Source organism: Python bivittatus, unplaced genomic scaffold (genome assembly GCF_059951505.1).
Source record: "Python bivittatus isolate LINGU-HERP-01145 unplaced genomic scaffold, Pbiv_v1 ctg000480_np1212, whole genome shotgun sequence".
NCBI lineage: Eukaryota > Metazoa > Chordata > Lepidosauria > Squamata > Pythonidae > Python > Python bivittatus.
The window spans coordinates 45,518,540-45,536,858 of NW_028277075.1; the positions used below are offsets into that span (position 1 = coordinate 45,518,540).

Consider the following 18,319-nt stretch of genomic DNA (forward strand, 5'->3'; position numbering starts at 1 on the left):
TAGAATAATGGAACCACACCAACAGTATAGAGTCCAAAACTGCTGGACTCACATACATCAAAAAGTTTCAGACTATCTCAGAAGGCCTTAATACACACAATGATTTTTAGCATATTGCAATTTCTAACTGGCAAGATCTCATATTCCATCTGCTTCTCATAACCACTCTTTCTCCTGTGAGGTGGGCTAAACAAGAAAAACAGTGACTAGCCCAAAACAATTTTTATGCCACCTTCTATTCCTTTGTTAAGTCGTCACTGTCGATTAATAAGAATGAACTAATAATAATACAATTTGGAAAGAGCCATGTGACAGCAAATAAAAACCCTCCTCTTTGAGAAGCAGAAAGAATTGAGGGAAGCAGAACTGGAAAACCAGCCACTGCTCAACTCTTTTGAATACTCTTTGCAATGTAGATGTGGAATGAACCGGCTGAAAAAAAAGAGTTCCACCCACAAAGCAGCATCAGCACCCAAAGACTCACGAGGAGGAGGGTGGAGATCAGACAGGGAGAAGAAAGGGGGGGGGAGGAGGAGAGCAAGACGGCGTGAACAAAACGCCGAGCCTTGGTGCCTCTTTCTTCTCGCCCTCCCCCCTGTCCCCACCGTGACGCAAACTACACGGGTAATCCGACACTGAACATTGGCAGGGCGCGCACGCAGACCCTGACTCACTCAGTTGTAGCCTTTTCCTTGACTTCCCTGCTCAGTCTTTAGGTCCTCCCCTTTAAAAACTCTGAGCCATCCTCCCCTCACCGCCCACCCCCATCTCCTTCACAGTGCCTTCGGTTTGTGTGACAGAGACTAATTATGCTCCTTTCCCCGAGTTTCCAGGGAAGAGAGATAAGCAAGAGGCGGAGGAATTGACAAAGGAAGGGGTGGTGCGCTCGCGCCCGGCCAGTCTGGCCCGCTCTCCATTTCTTTCCAGTCTGGATCTGGATTGCGGGCTGGTTTGCTAACCTTCCAGCCAGCCTCTTTCAAGCAGCCATGAACCGCGTGGGGAAGAAGAATGAGGAGACACTCATCGAGATGGGGCAGACCAACGACGGTGAGTAGGCCAAGAGGAGGGCGGGCGATTTCGTTGCTCCCTAATTTGCAAGAAGGTTGCCCAAGAAGAAACTCTCCTGTCCTTTCACCTCGCCGCGGCAGCTGTTCAGCCAGTGCTTGGGAATCTCCGGGCTTCCTCAGCCCCGCCGTTTCCACTTCTTCTCCCTGTCCCGGTGCTGAAGGCTTGGGGCCTTCTCGGTTCGGAGATAACGGTGCTAACCAAGCGGCAGGATCCGGGTTGGGTAGGGCGATGGCGTAGCCCAGTCCCGGCCAGGATTGTTAATGCTGCCGTTCGATGTTTGCTAAAAAAGTATTTGCTCTAAGGCGTGCTTTTTCCAGCCGACCGCCGTGGTGGGGAAGAAGATCGGTGAACTTCCGATTCTGGAGTCAATACGAACAAAAGCAAGGATTCCCAGGAGGCCATGGCGGGAGGGCGGCACCCTCCTAAAATGTTGGCATTTGCAAGGGGCGATTTCACTTCAAAAATGCCGCTTCAGATGATCGTTCCTGCATTGTTCTACAAGAATGCACACCCATACACGTGTAAATAGATCGTTGAAGGACAGATAGTACTGTATACCTGCTTTCTGTTTAGTAGAAATAATGGAAAGTGAAGTAGGTCTGAATTCTATGGGCATTCAGTGATTTTAGAGCGGTGAAAAACAGCTAGGGAAAAAAAAATAGATTGCACCAGAAAAAAATAGGTTTGGGTTTTGTCGTTGTTGATTTTGAGACAAAAAGATGTCCCTCATAAGTGGATTTAATTTGGGCCTAGGGTTTGTCCAGTCCCTTTTAAATGAAAAGCATTAAATCATGAGTCATGAGAGATATGCTATTGTGAGGAAGAAATAAAATGATGAAAAAAACCCTTAATGAAATTGGGAAAAAGGCTTTCTCCTATCTTTCCCAAGAATATTTCAAATGGCCATTTCACCTGTTGGCATCAGAAGTTATTTTAGACCTTCAACTTGACGGCCTTATGTTCCTCTTCCTCCCTAGATGCTAACCTTTTGTTTTTGTTGTGGCCTTTTTGCACATTTTCTCCTATTGGTCTTCTATGATGTCCTCACTGGAGAAAGATAATGCAGGAACAAGTCATCTATCTGCCTTAGGCTAGGACTACAGTATCAGCTGTATGGTACCTCTTTTCCTAGACAATGTTAATTGGGAATACTCGGATTATTAAACTTTTTGTTAGTGTCCAAGAAGCACATTGAGTGTTTCAATCTTAAATCCAAGAACTACAGTTGGACTGGTTAGTAATACTTTCTCAGATTTTGATTTAATCCACATACTGTAGCATCATCTTTTTGCACTGAGCAGTTAGATTGTAAAGAGGACACTTTCACAGGTAATGAAATGGATATTAAAGCAAATTGTATTTTCAGGTACTAAAGGTGTTATATGAGAAGATGATGGAGCAGGGGTAGATTACCTGTTGTCCAAGAGTTGTATTGAACTACAACAACTGCCCATGCCAATTGTAGTTATTAGAAATCCAAAGCATTTGGAAAGGACAGGTTACCTAACTCTGGTAGAGAGGAAAGCAGAATGGTAGCACTGTACATATAATAGAACACCTTAAAAATGGCCAGCTTGGATTAGTGACTTCAATAACCTCCTCCTAGGTGGCTGTACCATGTAAAAGCCTTAACCTGTTTTCACATATAGTAGCTCAACAGATGGTTGACTGTATCTGAGCTCTGAAGCTAACTATTTGGATTGGAAACAAACTATACCAGAGCTGTAGACTAAGTACGAAGTTGTAAAAACATTCTGGAACAGAGTTATATCAAACCACTTTCATACTGTTGCCAAGAAAACTGTATGGACATGTCCATGAAGTCAGTTTGATGTAGTGGTTAAACTAGGCTTTTAGTCCATCCTCAGTCCTAGAAGTCCACTGAGTGATTTTGGTCTACCACTTTCTGTTCAACCTACCTCACAGAGTCATTGTGGGGAAGAAGTTGGAGAAGGAAGTGCTACGTATGCTACCTTGAGCTCCAAAAGGAAAGACAGGATATAAATTGAACAAATAAAATATAAAATAATCTCCAGGTTTTGAGTTTGACTCAGAGGAGACTTTACCTCCAGCATCTTATTTTAATCACTTGGATTTCTTTATCTCTCAGTGATTCCTTGGTGCATACGTGGTCTTTCTGAGATAAAAATAGTTTAAAATTCAAACCCATGATGTGCACAATTCAGGCCTAATGTCATTGTCAAATTTCATGTTTTATATTTAAGATAAAACATGAAAATAAATTACAACTATGTGGTTGCAAAACAATGGGCTTTATGCAAAATAGGTGTGCATATTGCCCTAAGGTATGAAGGTATTGCTTTAAGGTATTAGGTTTATTTGCCTAGGTAATCAGATATGAGTAACTAAAGTATAACATCATTTTGGCTATGTAAGAAATTGATTGCCATCAAGTTGTGTCAACTCTTAGTGACCACATAGGTGGATTTTCTCCCTGATGATCTGTCCCTAATCTAGTCCTTCAGGTCTTCCAATGGTCCACACATTGCTGTTGTAATCAACTCCAACCATCTTGCATCTGGGCATCCTCCTCTTCTCTTCCTTTCCACCTTTCCCAGCATTATGGACTTCTCAAGAGGGATAGATCTTCGTATAATGTGACTGAAGTATGATAATTTCAGCCTGGTCAGTGTGAGAACTCTTGAGTTGATTTGTTTGATGATTCATTTGTTTGTTTTCTTGGCTGTCCATGATATTCTCAGGAGTCTTCTCCAACACCAAAGTTCAAAAGCATCAATATTCATTCTTTCCTGCTTCTTGAAAGTTCAGCTGTCACTTCAAAGTTCAGCAGTTCACTTCATACTGTTATCATACCAAAATGAAAATGTATCCATGTGTTTTGGATCAGTGTAACATGATCTCTAGATCCAGAGCCATGCTATTCTGTTGCATCAAACTAGTCATATTCCACTGAACTGAAGCATCCCCAAGCTGTTCTCAAACTATCTACTACATTATAATAATATAATACTGGCTATTGCAGTATTTTCTATTAATGTATTTTCCATGTATTTACTACAGGTAGTTCTCACTTAATGATGGTAATTGGGACCGTAATTTTCATTGCTAAGTGATGTGGTTGTAAAGCATGATCCCACATGGTCATGCCACTTAACAGCAGGAATTCTGGCATTCCAGTTGCTGTTAAGCACGACATCACATGGTCACCATTTACAACCTCCTGTTGGCTGCCCCACTGACTTAACTTGTAGGAAGCCAGCAAAGAAGGTTGCAAATGGTGATCATGGGGCTGCAGAATGCTACAACATCGTAATTGCAAGTTGGGCATAAGTACCACTCATTCAGCTCCTTTGTAATTTGAATGGTCGCTAAGAGAGTGGTTGTTAAGTGAGGATCACCTGTACATGGAAAATACTGCAATGATCATAGAAATTGCTGCTTTAGTTATTGTTTGCAATTCACTTCACACCAATAATTGCCTGGTCCAGGTATTTTATTGCGCATGCATTAGTATAAGGGTATAGTTGCTTTTTTATAATGGAAAAAAGTCACTGCCATTGGGAAAGGCTATATGGAAATTTGAAATTAATGCAACTAGTTAGTAAAGAAACAGCTAGGTGTCATCTATAATCAGATTCCAGAGAATCTTGGGAAATCCTGCACATATTACAGTATTACTGATGAGCAAGATGACAGCTAATAAGTGAAGTGAAGCTAATAATCTATGCAAGGTAGCTGTGTATTTGAACACTAGTTTAAAAGTTATGGCTTAAGCTCATGCTAGAAAAGATTGGACTCCTTTAAAAACAAGGGCATGTTGTTGGGAGGTTCCTTCTGATCCTGGTTTCCCTACTGGATATCCAAGTTAATTACAACTCAGTATTGACAGTGTATCAGCATGCTGGCCTTCTACATATTTCAGAGTCACTTTGACTTTTTTAGCTGTATATCATTTATCACAGTTCATCCTGGATGAGCCCGCTTACTATTAGGATAATCTGTAGGGGTTTTCTTGTGAGTCCCAAAGTCATGTTTGCTTGGTCAAGGGAAAGAACCTTCTTTGCAGCTTTCTCTGGATATTGGAATTTTCTATTTAGGGAGGTTTGCCTAGCATTTCCTTGTTTGGTCTCCCACTTCAGTATTAAAACATTCCTGTTCAGGAAATCCTCTGTTTTTTAAAAGCCAACTTTGTTGCTTTCCTCCTGTAATTATTTGCAGTCTTCCTGGGATATACTTTCCCCACCTTTTCTGGCTTTTCATTTTATTATGTTTCATGTTATTTTTTATTGTAGGTTTTGTAAATGTATTGTTATATTGATTGCATGTATGGGTGTGGGTGTGGGTGTGTGTTTTCTTTCATCTTAGCTTTTTAAGTTGTCTAATATTTATATCATACTTGTCATATGATGAAAAGGATGATATAAATATTTTAAAGGTAAAGTTATACTAGGTGTTCTTCTGTTAGGCAATCAGCATATGCTATTTGCCTGTGCAGTGAACAAGATAATTTTGGTACTGAAATTTCTTTTTTCTGCCTATGAAGTTCACACTTTTACTCCGATCAGCCAAATTCAACAGCCTACAAAATGTGTGTGTATATTTATATTTAAGTTTGAAATATGGAATAGTGAAGAGGAAAAAAAGTCACTCTGTTCTTCAGAGGCCATGTATATAATGGGGAAAATTAAGTGATAAAGGCAACTTGTTGTTGCTGATAGACACCTACAGAAGCAGCTGAGTTGGTAGAAGAATGAATAGAGCATTTGTGGGTACACTTCTGCTTTTGGTGTATGCCAATCATCAGTTTTAAATGAGAAGGAAGGAAGGCTTTAAAAAGTTCCTCCTTTCTTGTTATGTATCCACAGTTGTTAGTTCCCTTATAAGTTGGATGAGATGATCCAGCATAAGCTGAAAGTAAAAATATGTTACTGTCATTGCACTGGAAAATGTATTTTCTGCACTGATTGTAGGATGATTTGAGAAGCATTTCACTTCTTAAAAACATCATCTAAAGTATTTATAGCATCTCCAAGTCATTTTCCTGAAGCAGTCTGTAATGGAATTATTTCTCTATGACTAAGGGAAAGGTTAATATTTACAAAGTGCATAGCTGATGGAATTCTAAAAGCTTTTATTAAGCATGTTCTGTAAAAGAAAAAAAAATCATTACATTTAATTTTGTGTTGCACTTAACTACCCTTCCTTTAGGAAAACTGTAATAGTAATTTCCTTGTCCTTTTCCTATCAACAGTAAAGAGGTCATGTTTTGTCTCCAAACTCTTTGTTCAAGAGATGAAGCAGATTATGTCTGAACAAATTGAATTTTTTTTTTCTAGAAGCTTTGGCCTTCTGCTTTTGTAATGTTTATTTTATACTTTGAAGATGCATTAAATTATTCTGATGATGTTGGAGCCAATTAATATCAAACAAAACTTTTCTTTCTATCATGCCAGTAAACACCAGAGGCATCCACAACAAGTCAAGATTTTGTTAAAGTACAAAACAAGCATCATACCAGTAAACACCAGAGACATTCTCTGACCCTTCTTTGCCAAGGTATGCCAGTAGAAAAGGGATAGAGTTCACATCACAACACACATTTTGTAATTTGCCTTTTTTACCCCATCCCACCCCCATGCATATTCACAACACTTGTATATACTAATGCATGGAACTATAGTCTCCCAGTCACGTAACTGCATAGAGATATACATTCCCTCAGCTTGGGAGTAGTAGAATGTATAGAGGAGAAGTTTTTCTCCATGGCTGTCTGAAAAATGGAAACTATTGTTTTATGGTAATCTCTCCAAGCTAGTCCCCATCTGTCATCCTTTTAAAGTGTCCATTTTGAATGACAGCCTCAATGAAACATGGTAGTGATTTATTTATAGTAAATAATAAGTAGTAAATAATAAGTAGTAAAGCTTTTGGGAAGCCGTTCAGATAAATGTTCAAAAGTTGTATAGCTTGACCCCTCTACTCTTTATTTTTCTGTTTGTTGGTTAAAAACATGGGCTCTTCCTTAGCTTATTATGACTGCCTGTCTCCAAAAGAAACTTTGGAATGGTGTTACATTTGCTTTGCATATCTCTTTAAATTTAGGAAAGGTGACTCTATGTATATCTCTATAAAGCCAGGAAGCACAGCCACTCGCTTCTTCTCTCTTGTACTAAAAAATGAAACTGCAGTTATTCAACATAAGTCATATTCCAGGTCAGAGATCATTGAAGGACTAAGATAAACTAACCTAAAGGGTTCTGATGGTTCATCTGCTTTTTAGAATGGTATAGTAGTCTCTTGAGGGCCAATAAAAGTATTGTAGGCAATTGTGTTATAGCACCACACAGATATTCCTCTAAGTTATTTCCTTTCAGCTCTGCACAAAGATGGAATTTCTTCTTGCCTCAGGTGAGCAGGAGGGTAGAGGTTCTGAAACTCACGTCCCAAGTATGTTGTTTCTTGTCTTTGACATGTTGGAATGGAGTGAGATACGAGTGCATAATAGCAAATAATTCTACACAGATTATGGCTGTGTTTGCATATGTTAAGTCATGATTAATTTAATTATGGTTTATACAGCTCAATTTTTGGGGTTTTAATGATACATTGATCCATAAATTAATCATAAGGCTGTATATATGTAACATGCTAGGCTAAAATATGGTTAGCTAATGTATGTTTTAATGTGTCATGTAAGCAAAGAATATTGGCTAGATAGTTAGCATGGGCAAAATCTTCTGAACAGACCTACCATGTATGGGGTTGGTTTTGTAATTAAATAATTCTGAATATTGCTATCAAGAGTCCATTTTTTCAGCTTTAGCTGAGCTTTCCCAGGGCCAAGCAAGATCAAACATTAAGCTGATAAATGATTCCATTTTAAATCTAGGTCAACACCTGTTTTCCATGATGACATATAGTTATTTTGGAAGGTCAAGGAAGCCAGGGACCTACCAATGAAAACTAATTTGAGCAAAATATATTGTATTCCACTGTAGCAAAATGTTGAAATTTAGAGCTAAATCAAAAGTAAAACTGGAGCAGAAAATTCCAGATTATTGGAATTGTGAATAGCAGAAATTGTGTAAAATCTTGATTAATTTTTCTGCAGAAGTCTTTATATTGGGACAAATTTGGGTCAGTTGTTGGTATTTGGTTCCCCCCCCCCACTCTAGGGTTTTTTCCCCCATTTGATGTTTCATACTTTTGAAAGAATGTGAGAAATAAATGAGACAGACAGAAGAATCAAATGCAGGTGATGAAATAGGCAGATAAACAACAAATCTAAAATCACAAAGAACTGGTATTATTGGAAGCTTATGATATTATAAGAAATTTTATATCCATTTTATAATGTTGAATTTGAGCTAAAATGTTTAGTTAACACCATTCATGTCGTTTAAGAAAGACTGTAGACGGTAAACAATACATTATAGCTGCAAATTGTACATAGAATTAAAATACAAACCCTAAACTCCGAATTTTGGACGTGGCATGCTTTTTGTATAAGATTATAGTACAAGAATAGTTTCCATTTGGAATTAAATTCTTCATCAGATTTACTTTTAAATACAGAGTTATTCTAGACATTGAGGCATACTCTCATTCTTCTTTTTATTGGCCTCTTTCCAACACTTTGGAATCTTTCCTCTCTGTAAGATAGAGTTCATCATGTTTTGTATTTGTTGGTATATGTTTCTGTGTCTGTTTCACCTTGCTCATATAAATTTATACCCAGAAATCATGGATATAATATTGAAGGCAAATAATCATCTCCATCTCTGCTAACTTGATCAAAAGGCAATCCCCTACAGAAAAAGGAGAGGAAACCTTTCATTGTTAATTATAACCAAACCCTGCCTTCCAGCAGTGCTGTTGTGTCACATCAAGCAGAAATGTGGTCAATATTTTACATAGTATCATGGAAAGCTAGCTTTTCCTTCTTTTCTTCCTGTATTCCCTTTTGGGCAAGGCTTTCAGTGAAATGCAACTGATGAAAGACTTATCTTCAACTTTGTATTTTGGGCTGATGGTTTGGGCTGATGGGATCTTAAGATAAACATCAATATCGAAAGCCTGGTAGTGACTTTAAAACCTGTAGCTCTGTTCTCTTCGTCAGGAGGGAGCAGCTGGCTGATTTTGTTGGATTTCGAAACTAAGTATCAGGCCTGGTTAATACTTGGATGGGAAACTGTTATGAAATTCCATAGCTGTTGGCTGAGTTGGGGAAGTAGAACAGAATCCCAGAATGTGACGGTAGAAACTGTATCTGTACTATAGCAAAGATAACTTCACAGATGTGTATATAAGGTCAGCAGAAGTCAAGCTAATGTTGAAGAAGAGTTTTACACCTTAGAAATGGCTAGCTTGGTCCAGTAACTTCAATAACCTGCCCCTAAATGGCTGTACCATGTAAAACCCTTAACCTGTTTTTACATTCAGCAGCTCAGCAGATGATAGACCATGTCTGGGCTCTGAAGCTGAACAGGATTGGGCCTGGTTAGAACTTGGAGAGAAGCAAGGAATGCCAAGGCTGTGGAATAAAGTGGGATGGTGTCGTTGGATCTAGGTGATGTGAAATGTTTCCTTGAGAGAGGGGGTGATCCTGCTGGCCCTGGAATGAAGTGCAGGGTACAACTGAAGTGAAAGTGAAAGAAATGATGGTCTGCTGACTCCTCAAGAAACCACTGCTGGATCCAACAAAACTTGCTAATTTTCATCCAGTTTAGGTTTCCAGTCTTCCTTTCTTAGGGAAGGTGGCCAGTCTGCCAACCAATGGGACTTGGAGGAAGTGGATTATCTAGACCCCTTTCAGTCCAGTTTCAGGTAGGATTGAACCAGTATTGAGACAGCATTGATTGTACATGTTGATAATCAACGGGGGGCACAGGATGGAGGTAGCCCTCCTTGACCTTTCAGTGATTTTCAATACCATCCACCATGATTTATTATGCATGCATGCATGCATGCAATTTTTATAGCCGCCCATCTCAATCCAAGTGACTATGGGCAGCAAACAATTTCAAGAATTAAAACCATTCTTTAATTATTGATATTCTTCTGAATCAACTCGGGTGAGAGTGTTGCAGGCATAAAAATTAATACAAACTAAAATAGACAAGAAGGAAAAAAAAAGAAGAAATAAAAGAGAAAACTAAAGTGCAAAAAAAAAAAAGAGGTAGAAGAAAGACAGAAAAGAAAGAAAAAAGTAAAAAGTGGCTTCTGATCTTTACAGCAGTTATAAGTACACTTGTAGATTTACCTCTTTCTCTAAAGTTACATCATGACTCTCTTCTTTCTATAATGTATCCAATCTAATTATCAAAACCATAGATCATGAGTTTATTTTTTTTTCTGCTTTATGCAAAAAGTCCATAAGGGGTTTCCAGTCACCAGGCATAAACCACTTCCGTAGGGCTACCCAGAAAACTGAATGAACATTTCATGAAGCTTATGTAATACCAATCATTTTGCACATGTTAATGAAACTGGTATAATAGACCTCTCTAAGGATGGCAATTGTTATATGTGTTAACTTATTCCTTCCACAGTCTCCCAGTAAACATGAAATAGACTGAGCATTTGGGTGGTGTGCATTTCAGAAATTTTTCATAAGCGCTTCACAAGAGTGTAGAACCTCAGGCTTCTTTTTCAAGCTGAAAATCAGATTTTAAGGAATCCACTCATTAGTTAATATGATTTTTAAATCTAGGGCATTTTTAATTTCATGAATAGCCTGACAGGTCTTACACTTGCGCTGGGTTCAAAATGATTTTTCAGAATCAGTTTTGAAGCAAGAACAGCTCTAATGACTATTCTCAGGGTAGTACTTAACGAAATGTATTTTTGGTTTGTTGAACATCTCTCATGGAATAATTAACCTACCCTTGGGATGATGCCTACGTTATGTTTGCGTGTTTATCATGTATCCAGCTCATAGTAGCACTCTCTGTGTATACATATTGAAAATATGAAATTAAATACATTATTTTTTTAACCAAGTGACTGAGGTGATAAAATGATGTATGTGCTCATCAGTAATTTGATTAGAGATTGTTCATTTCCCTTATTTACTCGATTGCATTACAAGGAGGGAATGGAATGGAGTAATATCCTTATCACTTTTTTTTTTTTTTTTTAATCTGTGCTCAGTCGTTACCGACTCTGCAGTGACTGCTTGGACGAGTCCTTGCAGTTTTCAAGGCAGTTGTTTCGGAAGTGGTTTGCCAGAGCCTCCTTCCTAGAGCAGAGCCCAGCTGGCGTGCGCAGGAGGCAGGGTTTCTGTTGCTTCGCGCCCTTTTTGGGCGCGCACGGTTTTTCACGCTTACCAGCAACTGCTCCCGACTCCTTTTTGCAAGGCGCCGCCAGCATTTTTCCTCCCACCGGAGTGAGGGTACCCATTTATCTACTCACGTGAGTTTTCAAACTGTTGGGTTGACAGGAACTGGGGAGGAAACAGGAGCTCACCCTGTTAACGCGAAGGCTGGACTCGAACCGCTGAAGCGTTGACCATTTCTGGCCAGCAACTTTCAGCGTCATTAAGCCGCTGCGCCACCGCGTCCCCTTCATCCTTATCACTACAGTTACAGAAAGATTCACAGAGCATAAAGTTGTCCTTTCATATGATTTAAGAACATAAAATATATCAACATTAAAACATGAATATTATTCATATGGAATTTCTTAAAGGGAGGGCATATGGAATTTTTTTAAAGGGCTTCAGGTTGTGGTTTTTTGGTTTAATTTTATAGCACACGTTGCCAAGCAGATAGTTGGTGTTCATTCTCTTGCTGATATTAGCTAGCAGAAACTTCTGAAAGGGGCATACAGGGAGGTGTGAGATGGGATGAGGCAATTTTGAATTCAGCGGATAGAGCTATTTTGTTGCCCCAAATGATTCCTATTTCATTTTCATTTCTAGAAGATATGCTAGATCCATCAGTTCCTGACTCCTGTGACAGCTAAACACTAGTAATGTCTTCGCTATTGTAATATTTTCTTAGAACTCCATGGTTTGCACAGTGCTGGATATTCTCTAATTTTCCCATATCAGTATCCTCTGTAGAGTATATTGGCTGTTAGCCAGGGCTAGGTTACAATGTATGCTGATGGCCTTGGCATGTAGGGTTGTATGGTTATCCTGTCTTGGTTACTTCCAGTGCTTCTATTGTGTTGTGAATTATGTTGAATTGTTGTATCACACAGTCTAAATAGAAATATAATGTATGTATACATGTATGTATGCAAGTTGGATAGACTCAGTTACAGTGGCAGTGGGTGCAACATTGGAAAACCTGAAAGTTAGGGGCAGATTATCATGGAGAAAATCTACATAGTTGTTAAGAATCGACATTGACTTGATGGTACATGATTATTATGTATAATTAATTTATACATGCATGTATGGAAATACTGGAAAGTGAGATCAAGCTTTCCTTAAAACTTTGAAAGTACAAGCTTCCAATGAAAGATGAATGAAAAATCAAATAAATACTTTTCTTTTGAAATTTTAACTTTGGAAGGTTTTCTCCCCATGTAGTGTAGGATTCTGCATTTCTGTCTCAAAATATATATTGTTGAAGAATCTTTTCCCAAGCATGTTTCAAATTTAATGATTTTCAGGACTAATTTCAAAAAGAGAGAATTGAAAACAAAGAGTACCTCAGGTACCTTGGAGTAAAATCCTGAAATATGTTACATGACTTACCGTGTTATTTGGAATTTCTTGATCTGATCAATGCTTTACCTTGTTAACTAATATTTCTGATATGAATATGCTCTTTGGGACTCTTAAGGAATCCTGGAATCCTATAGGTGTGCTATTTTATAATTTGGCATTCCAAGTTATGATATATTTTTTCTCAGCAGAACTTTTTTAGTATCAGGAACATTTCAGAATTATCAAGAATATGGCAAGATGTTAAAACTGCCTATGACAGCTACTGCCTATAAATTTAACATTGGCCTTTAATTTCTTTTTCTTAGTTTGGCTTTGAAAATTACACACTGATCTCTGGTTTGCTGTTCAAAGATGTTTTCTAAACTACAAGTTAGGAGATCCAAGAAGCTATAGTTAGCAAATGTTGAGCAAGTCTGACAACTATATGCAGAAAATGGATACTTAAAAAAAAAAAAAAAAAAAAAGCCTAACAAAGCTATGATAAAGCTAACAGCCAGTTCTTAATTTGTCATGAGTGTAACCCAAAATTAAATAGGAAAGGGGATTTCACAATGATTTCAAGGAGAGAAAGATTACATTTCTAAATTTAAAACTAACCTCAGAAATAAAATATGTTGGATTCAAACACCCACAATCCTGAAGGATTATGTGGCTGAGGGAGGTAGAAATCATAACCAAATACGTCTGAAGCACTTCATTTTGGGGAAGTTGCTTCTTTGATCTTTTCCCAGTTTAACTAGGATATAAATTAAATGTTAGTTTTATTTATTTAAAGTATACTAGAATTTTTAAAAATAGGAAATACAAAGGTGATTTCCACATTAATACTTATTTGTTTGTTATTTTGCTTGTATAGTATTAGCTGGTAAAAACTCTTGGTCATATATAAAGAGAACAAATTTAAAACCAGACATTAGAAACACTTAAAATAGCAATTGAAACCAAAATGAAACAAGTAAAACTATTAATAAGTTAATAAGTTAATCAGAATAATGTGTTTTAAGAGCCTTTTAAAAACCTAATAGGGAGTGCATTCCAAACAATTAGTTCAGCAACTGAGAAGTCCCAAACCCAAATCCCTGGTATATAACTTATGCCAACTATAGGCTAATTTCCTCAGATGATCTCAGTAAAGATGAAGGGTCATATTGAAAGAGGCATGCTGTCTCAAATACAGATAGTCCTTGACTTACAACTATTCGTTTAGTGACTGTTTGAAGTTACAACAGCACTGGAAAGAGTGATGACCAATCCTCACGCTTATGACTGTCACAGCGTCCCTGTGGTCATGTGATCAAAATTTGGGCACTTGATAGCTGGCATGTATTTATGATAGTTGCATCATCCCAGAGCCATGTAGTTGCCATTAGCAACCTTCCTGGGGGCTTCCAACAAACAAAGTCAGTAGGGGAAGCCAGATTTGCTTAACAGCCATGGGATTCACTTAACGACCATGGTAAAAAAAAAGTCATAAAATCGGGCATGACTCACTTAACAACCACATCACTTAGTGATGGAAGTTCCAAATCCAGTTGTGGTTGTAAGTCGAGGACTACCTGTAGAATGGCCTAAGCCAGTGTTTTTCAAACTTAGCAACTTTAAGATGGGTAGACTTCAACTCCCAGAATTCTGGCAGAGGGATTCTGGGAGTTGAAGTCCACACATATTAAAGTTGCCATGTTTGAAAAACACTGGCCTAATCTGTGTAAGGCAGTAATGACCACCATTTGGTATTTGTCCAGACATGAATTGGCAGCCAACTTTAAGCACCAGTGTACTTTTTTTTTTTTTTTTTTGGCATTCTTCCCCAAATCAACCTGTCAGGCTTTATACCAACTGAAGTTTCCAAACTAGGCAGAAATGCAGCCCCTGTAGAATCTATAATAGTGTTCAAGCCTAGAGGTTATCACCACATGTACCATCTTTTGATGGACATCTTTCTGAAAGGGATTCAGTTGGCATATCAGCTATGTTGATAAAACATGTTCCTGAATTTGCCTTAGACAAGAGAACAAGGGACAGGGAGAACAGGGAACAAGAGTGAGATTTAGTTTCAGAAGCGGCCTCAATTACATATATCCTAATAGAATGGACTTCCATTCAGAATAGGCCAATTTATGATGTCTCTGTAATTAATAACTTTTCACAATAAACACCGCCGTCTAATGGTTCATATCCATTAGCTAGGAGTGAAGGTTGGATTCACATATCATATAAAACTATGGTTTGCTTTACTCATGCATTTTTTAACAAACCATATAAACATTGGAAAATGTTAAACCATCAACTATGCTTCACAAAATATAATGAATTAATAAATTGCAATAAACCATTGTTTAAGGAGATGTGTAAACTCAGCTACACTGAGCTAGGCAAGGAGGTTAAGAGATTTGTTGTCAATAAGGGAACTGAGAACCAAACAAGCAATAGAAATAAAGATTTAAGCAGAGGAAGACCTAACCAAAAGTTAAGCAATACTGGAGAGCTATTGCCCATCTAAACCACATCCATAAGCTGCTATTTCTGCTAGAATGGTATGGTTTGAAATACTATTGTGACATTAGCCTGACTGCAGTTCCAAGAGGAGGGAAACCAAAATGCTTTTTTTTGTTCTATGCAATTTAACAAAGTTTCTAAAGAACAATGTAAACCATATTTTGTTGTAGAAATAATACACATAATAATATTGTATTATCACCTTTTATTATTGTTTATTGAATTTCCCCTCTTTATATGTAATTTAAGGACGTGCCATTTAGTTGCCAAAATCTCAGAACTGTTCAGAAGCAGGGTTGTGAATACACTATAGCCATTGTCATCTGTTGGAAGGTGAAGAGGCAGGCAGGCAGGCAGGCAGTATTTTCCATAAATGTATTATGTACTCACAAGTAATTTCCATTCAGCAAAGGGATGTCTTGTTTTTAATTGTTCCAATTTACAGGTTCACCCTATTCTATTGCTTTATAGCAATTATTATCAAAGTGTGGTCCATGGACAATAGATGATTTCCAAAGGTCTGTCAGGTGACCCACTGCAAATTCCCCACATTTGTAAGTTACAGCCCCACTCCCCAGCTTAGACCTGCCCCCATCCCATTAGTACCAATTGTCAGCTGGTGAGACTTACAGCCTCAGCCTTATCTTCCTACATGTGAGTACTTTAGCTTATATCCTGTTCCATTTCCAGAGATCTGAACAGCTTACAGGTTATATCTAATATGGTTAAAAAACAACAATAGCAAATAGCAGTAAGCAACAAAACAACAAAAACAAACTTCCTCTTTCTCCTCCCTGTTGATTAGGTTTAAAAACCACTTTTTATTTATTTATTTATTTATTTATTTATTTATTTATTTATTTTTAATGAACTAGTCACAGAGGTGGGCAGTATTAGGAACTGGAATTTGGCCTCTGAATCATGTGGAGAGCATTGGGAGACCAGTGGTGTAATTACATCATGGAAAAGATGTGTGTGCATGTGTGTGTGAATGAGGTTTTGGAGTTTTATGGTAGGAATGGGAGTAGCAGGCACACTACCCACATACTCACCTTAACTCTCTACCCTTTAAAGTTGACCTGAAATTGTCCCATTAAAATTTGGAAGTAAAACTTGGCACAGTTTCTGTATAAACTTGGCCATGGCACAGTTTTTGTATAAACTTGGCCATGGCACAGTTTCTGTATAAATGTAGCTATGGCTATTTGAAACAATAGCTAGTTCAACAATATGAAATAACTAACTTCAGTAACTAGAGTTTGACATAATTTGTTTTCATCAATTCTGTTAAAATTAACTACCATTTGAGTCTGGCTGACAGAGCAAACTGAGGTTAATCTAAAATGAAAATAAATGTCGTTGAAGTCATCCATGAGCTACACTGTTGATGACAGGGAGGGGGTCGCTATAGAAGTTTAATCTAACTCTGTTTTCAGAATTTTAGACTCTTTCATACATTCAAAGATACAGGAAGGTTTTCAAGGATATAACATATTGTCCATATCTAATGAAGCAACAATAAATCCTGATACTAGTTGGTTTGAATTAATTTAGTAATGTATATATTGTAATTCTAGTTCTTTCTTTTTGTGAGTGTGTCTTTGATTCAGTTTTGACTCCTGACAACTCCTGGACTAGTCTCCTGACAACTCCTGGTCTTGTTACTGTTTTCAGAAGTGGTTTGTCACTGCCCTCTTCCTAGGGCTAAGAGAGAGTAAGACATAGTCACCCAGGTGGCTTCTTGCGTAAGGCAGGACTAGACCTCACAATCTGCTGGTTTCTAGCCTGGTGCCATAACCACTACACTAAACTGGCTCTCAACTCTAGGTTAGAATGCATTAATTGGTTCTTTAAGGACTATTCGTGTGGCATGTTGATTATAATGAATAATGTAATAATAAATTGATTGATATTAGTTTGAGTAAGCGAAACTGTGTTAGCATGTAGCTTCTTGGTTAGCCACGCATCTCTGCAGACTTTTTAAAATACTTGTTACTTAATATAAACAACTAATTATTTAGTTACATTGTTATATTTCCTTCTTTCCATTGAATTTCTAAGTATAAATACAGAGACCTTTTAAGAGTTTACTTCTTTTAACTAATCTTTTATATACAACTAAAACCCTCATAGGATATAGTTGCTAAAATCTGGAACTGATCTTCAGAAATGAAAGCAGAGTTATTCTTCCAGTGATGTTTTTATAATTGTGCAACTATAGAAGGTACACATTTCAGTCGTAAAGATGAAGTAGTTGTTGGCTGTTTGGGAGAATGGCTTCTCAGTAATGGCCCTCTGGTTGCAGAATACTTCTACCAGGGACGTTAACCTAGCATTTTTGTTAGAATCATTTTGATATTAATAATAATACTAATTTATTAAACTTGTATGCTGCCCAACTTCCAATGACTGTGGGTGGCTCACAACAATCAAATAAATTACAATAAATTCAGTAAAAGATAAAAGATAGCAAGTGTGTAGACATTTGGGCTTTCATAGGCATTTGAAAATTGTCACCTTAAAATTAAGGTTGAAATTCAATCCACTGTTTTACTGTTGCATTATTTGAGTGATGCTGCAGAAGTAGATGATGCTTGCTTGCTTAGTATTTTAGTGCATTTAAAAACAAAGGCCTTTGCGTGTGCCTATGTATCTTATATAAATAAATGAAAACAATATTTAAAATAGGAAACATAAGAAGTAAACATACTTTTTTTCTATATTATTCAGGAGAAGAAAGTAATGGGCCTTTGTGTGAAAATACATCAAATGCAGATTCAGAATTTCCTGGCAACTCTGAGGTAAGAGTTAATTGTGGATATAATTGGCTTTATGAAATGAGATTGGTTAATATTGATGGAAGTTACCTGAGATAACCAAAAACATTGCTAATCCTTATCCTTTCAAACCATAATTGTATGTTTTTTAAGTTAGTGTTTATTTTAAAAATACTATTTAAATATGCACTTAAACTAATAAGATTATGACTTCTTTTGGGCTGTGCCCCTGCAGAATTTAAGTTTGTTGACTTGCAAGCAAAATGCAATTAGCAGTTTGTAGTGCAGCACTAGTCACACTGATAAGCAGCCATTC

General features: G+C 37.5%; 1 protein-coding gene across 4 annotated transcripts in view; it reads left to right on the plus strand.

The window, feature by feature from the left end:
- The first annotated feature begins 915 nt into the window (after positions 1–915).
- Positions 916–18,319, plus strand: part of ANO5 (anoctamin 5) — a 75,091-nt gene continuing 57,687 nt past the window's right edge. For all 4 annotated transcript variants that reach the window (XM_088145839.1, XM_088145835.1, XM_088145836.1 and 1 more), the window contains exons 1-2: positions 916–1,047; positions 17,957–18,027. In XM_088145839.1, the coding sequence (XP_088001965.1) occupies positions 987–1,047; positions 17,957–18,027 (132 nt within the window). In that variant the 5' untranslated portion in view covers positions 916–986. The remainder of the gene's footprint in view (positions 1,048–17,956; positions 18,028–18,319) is intronic.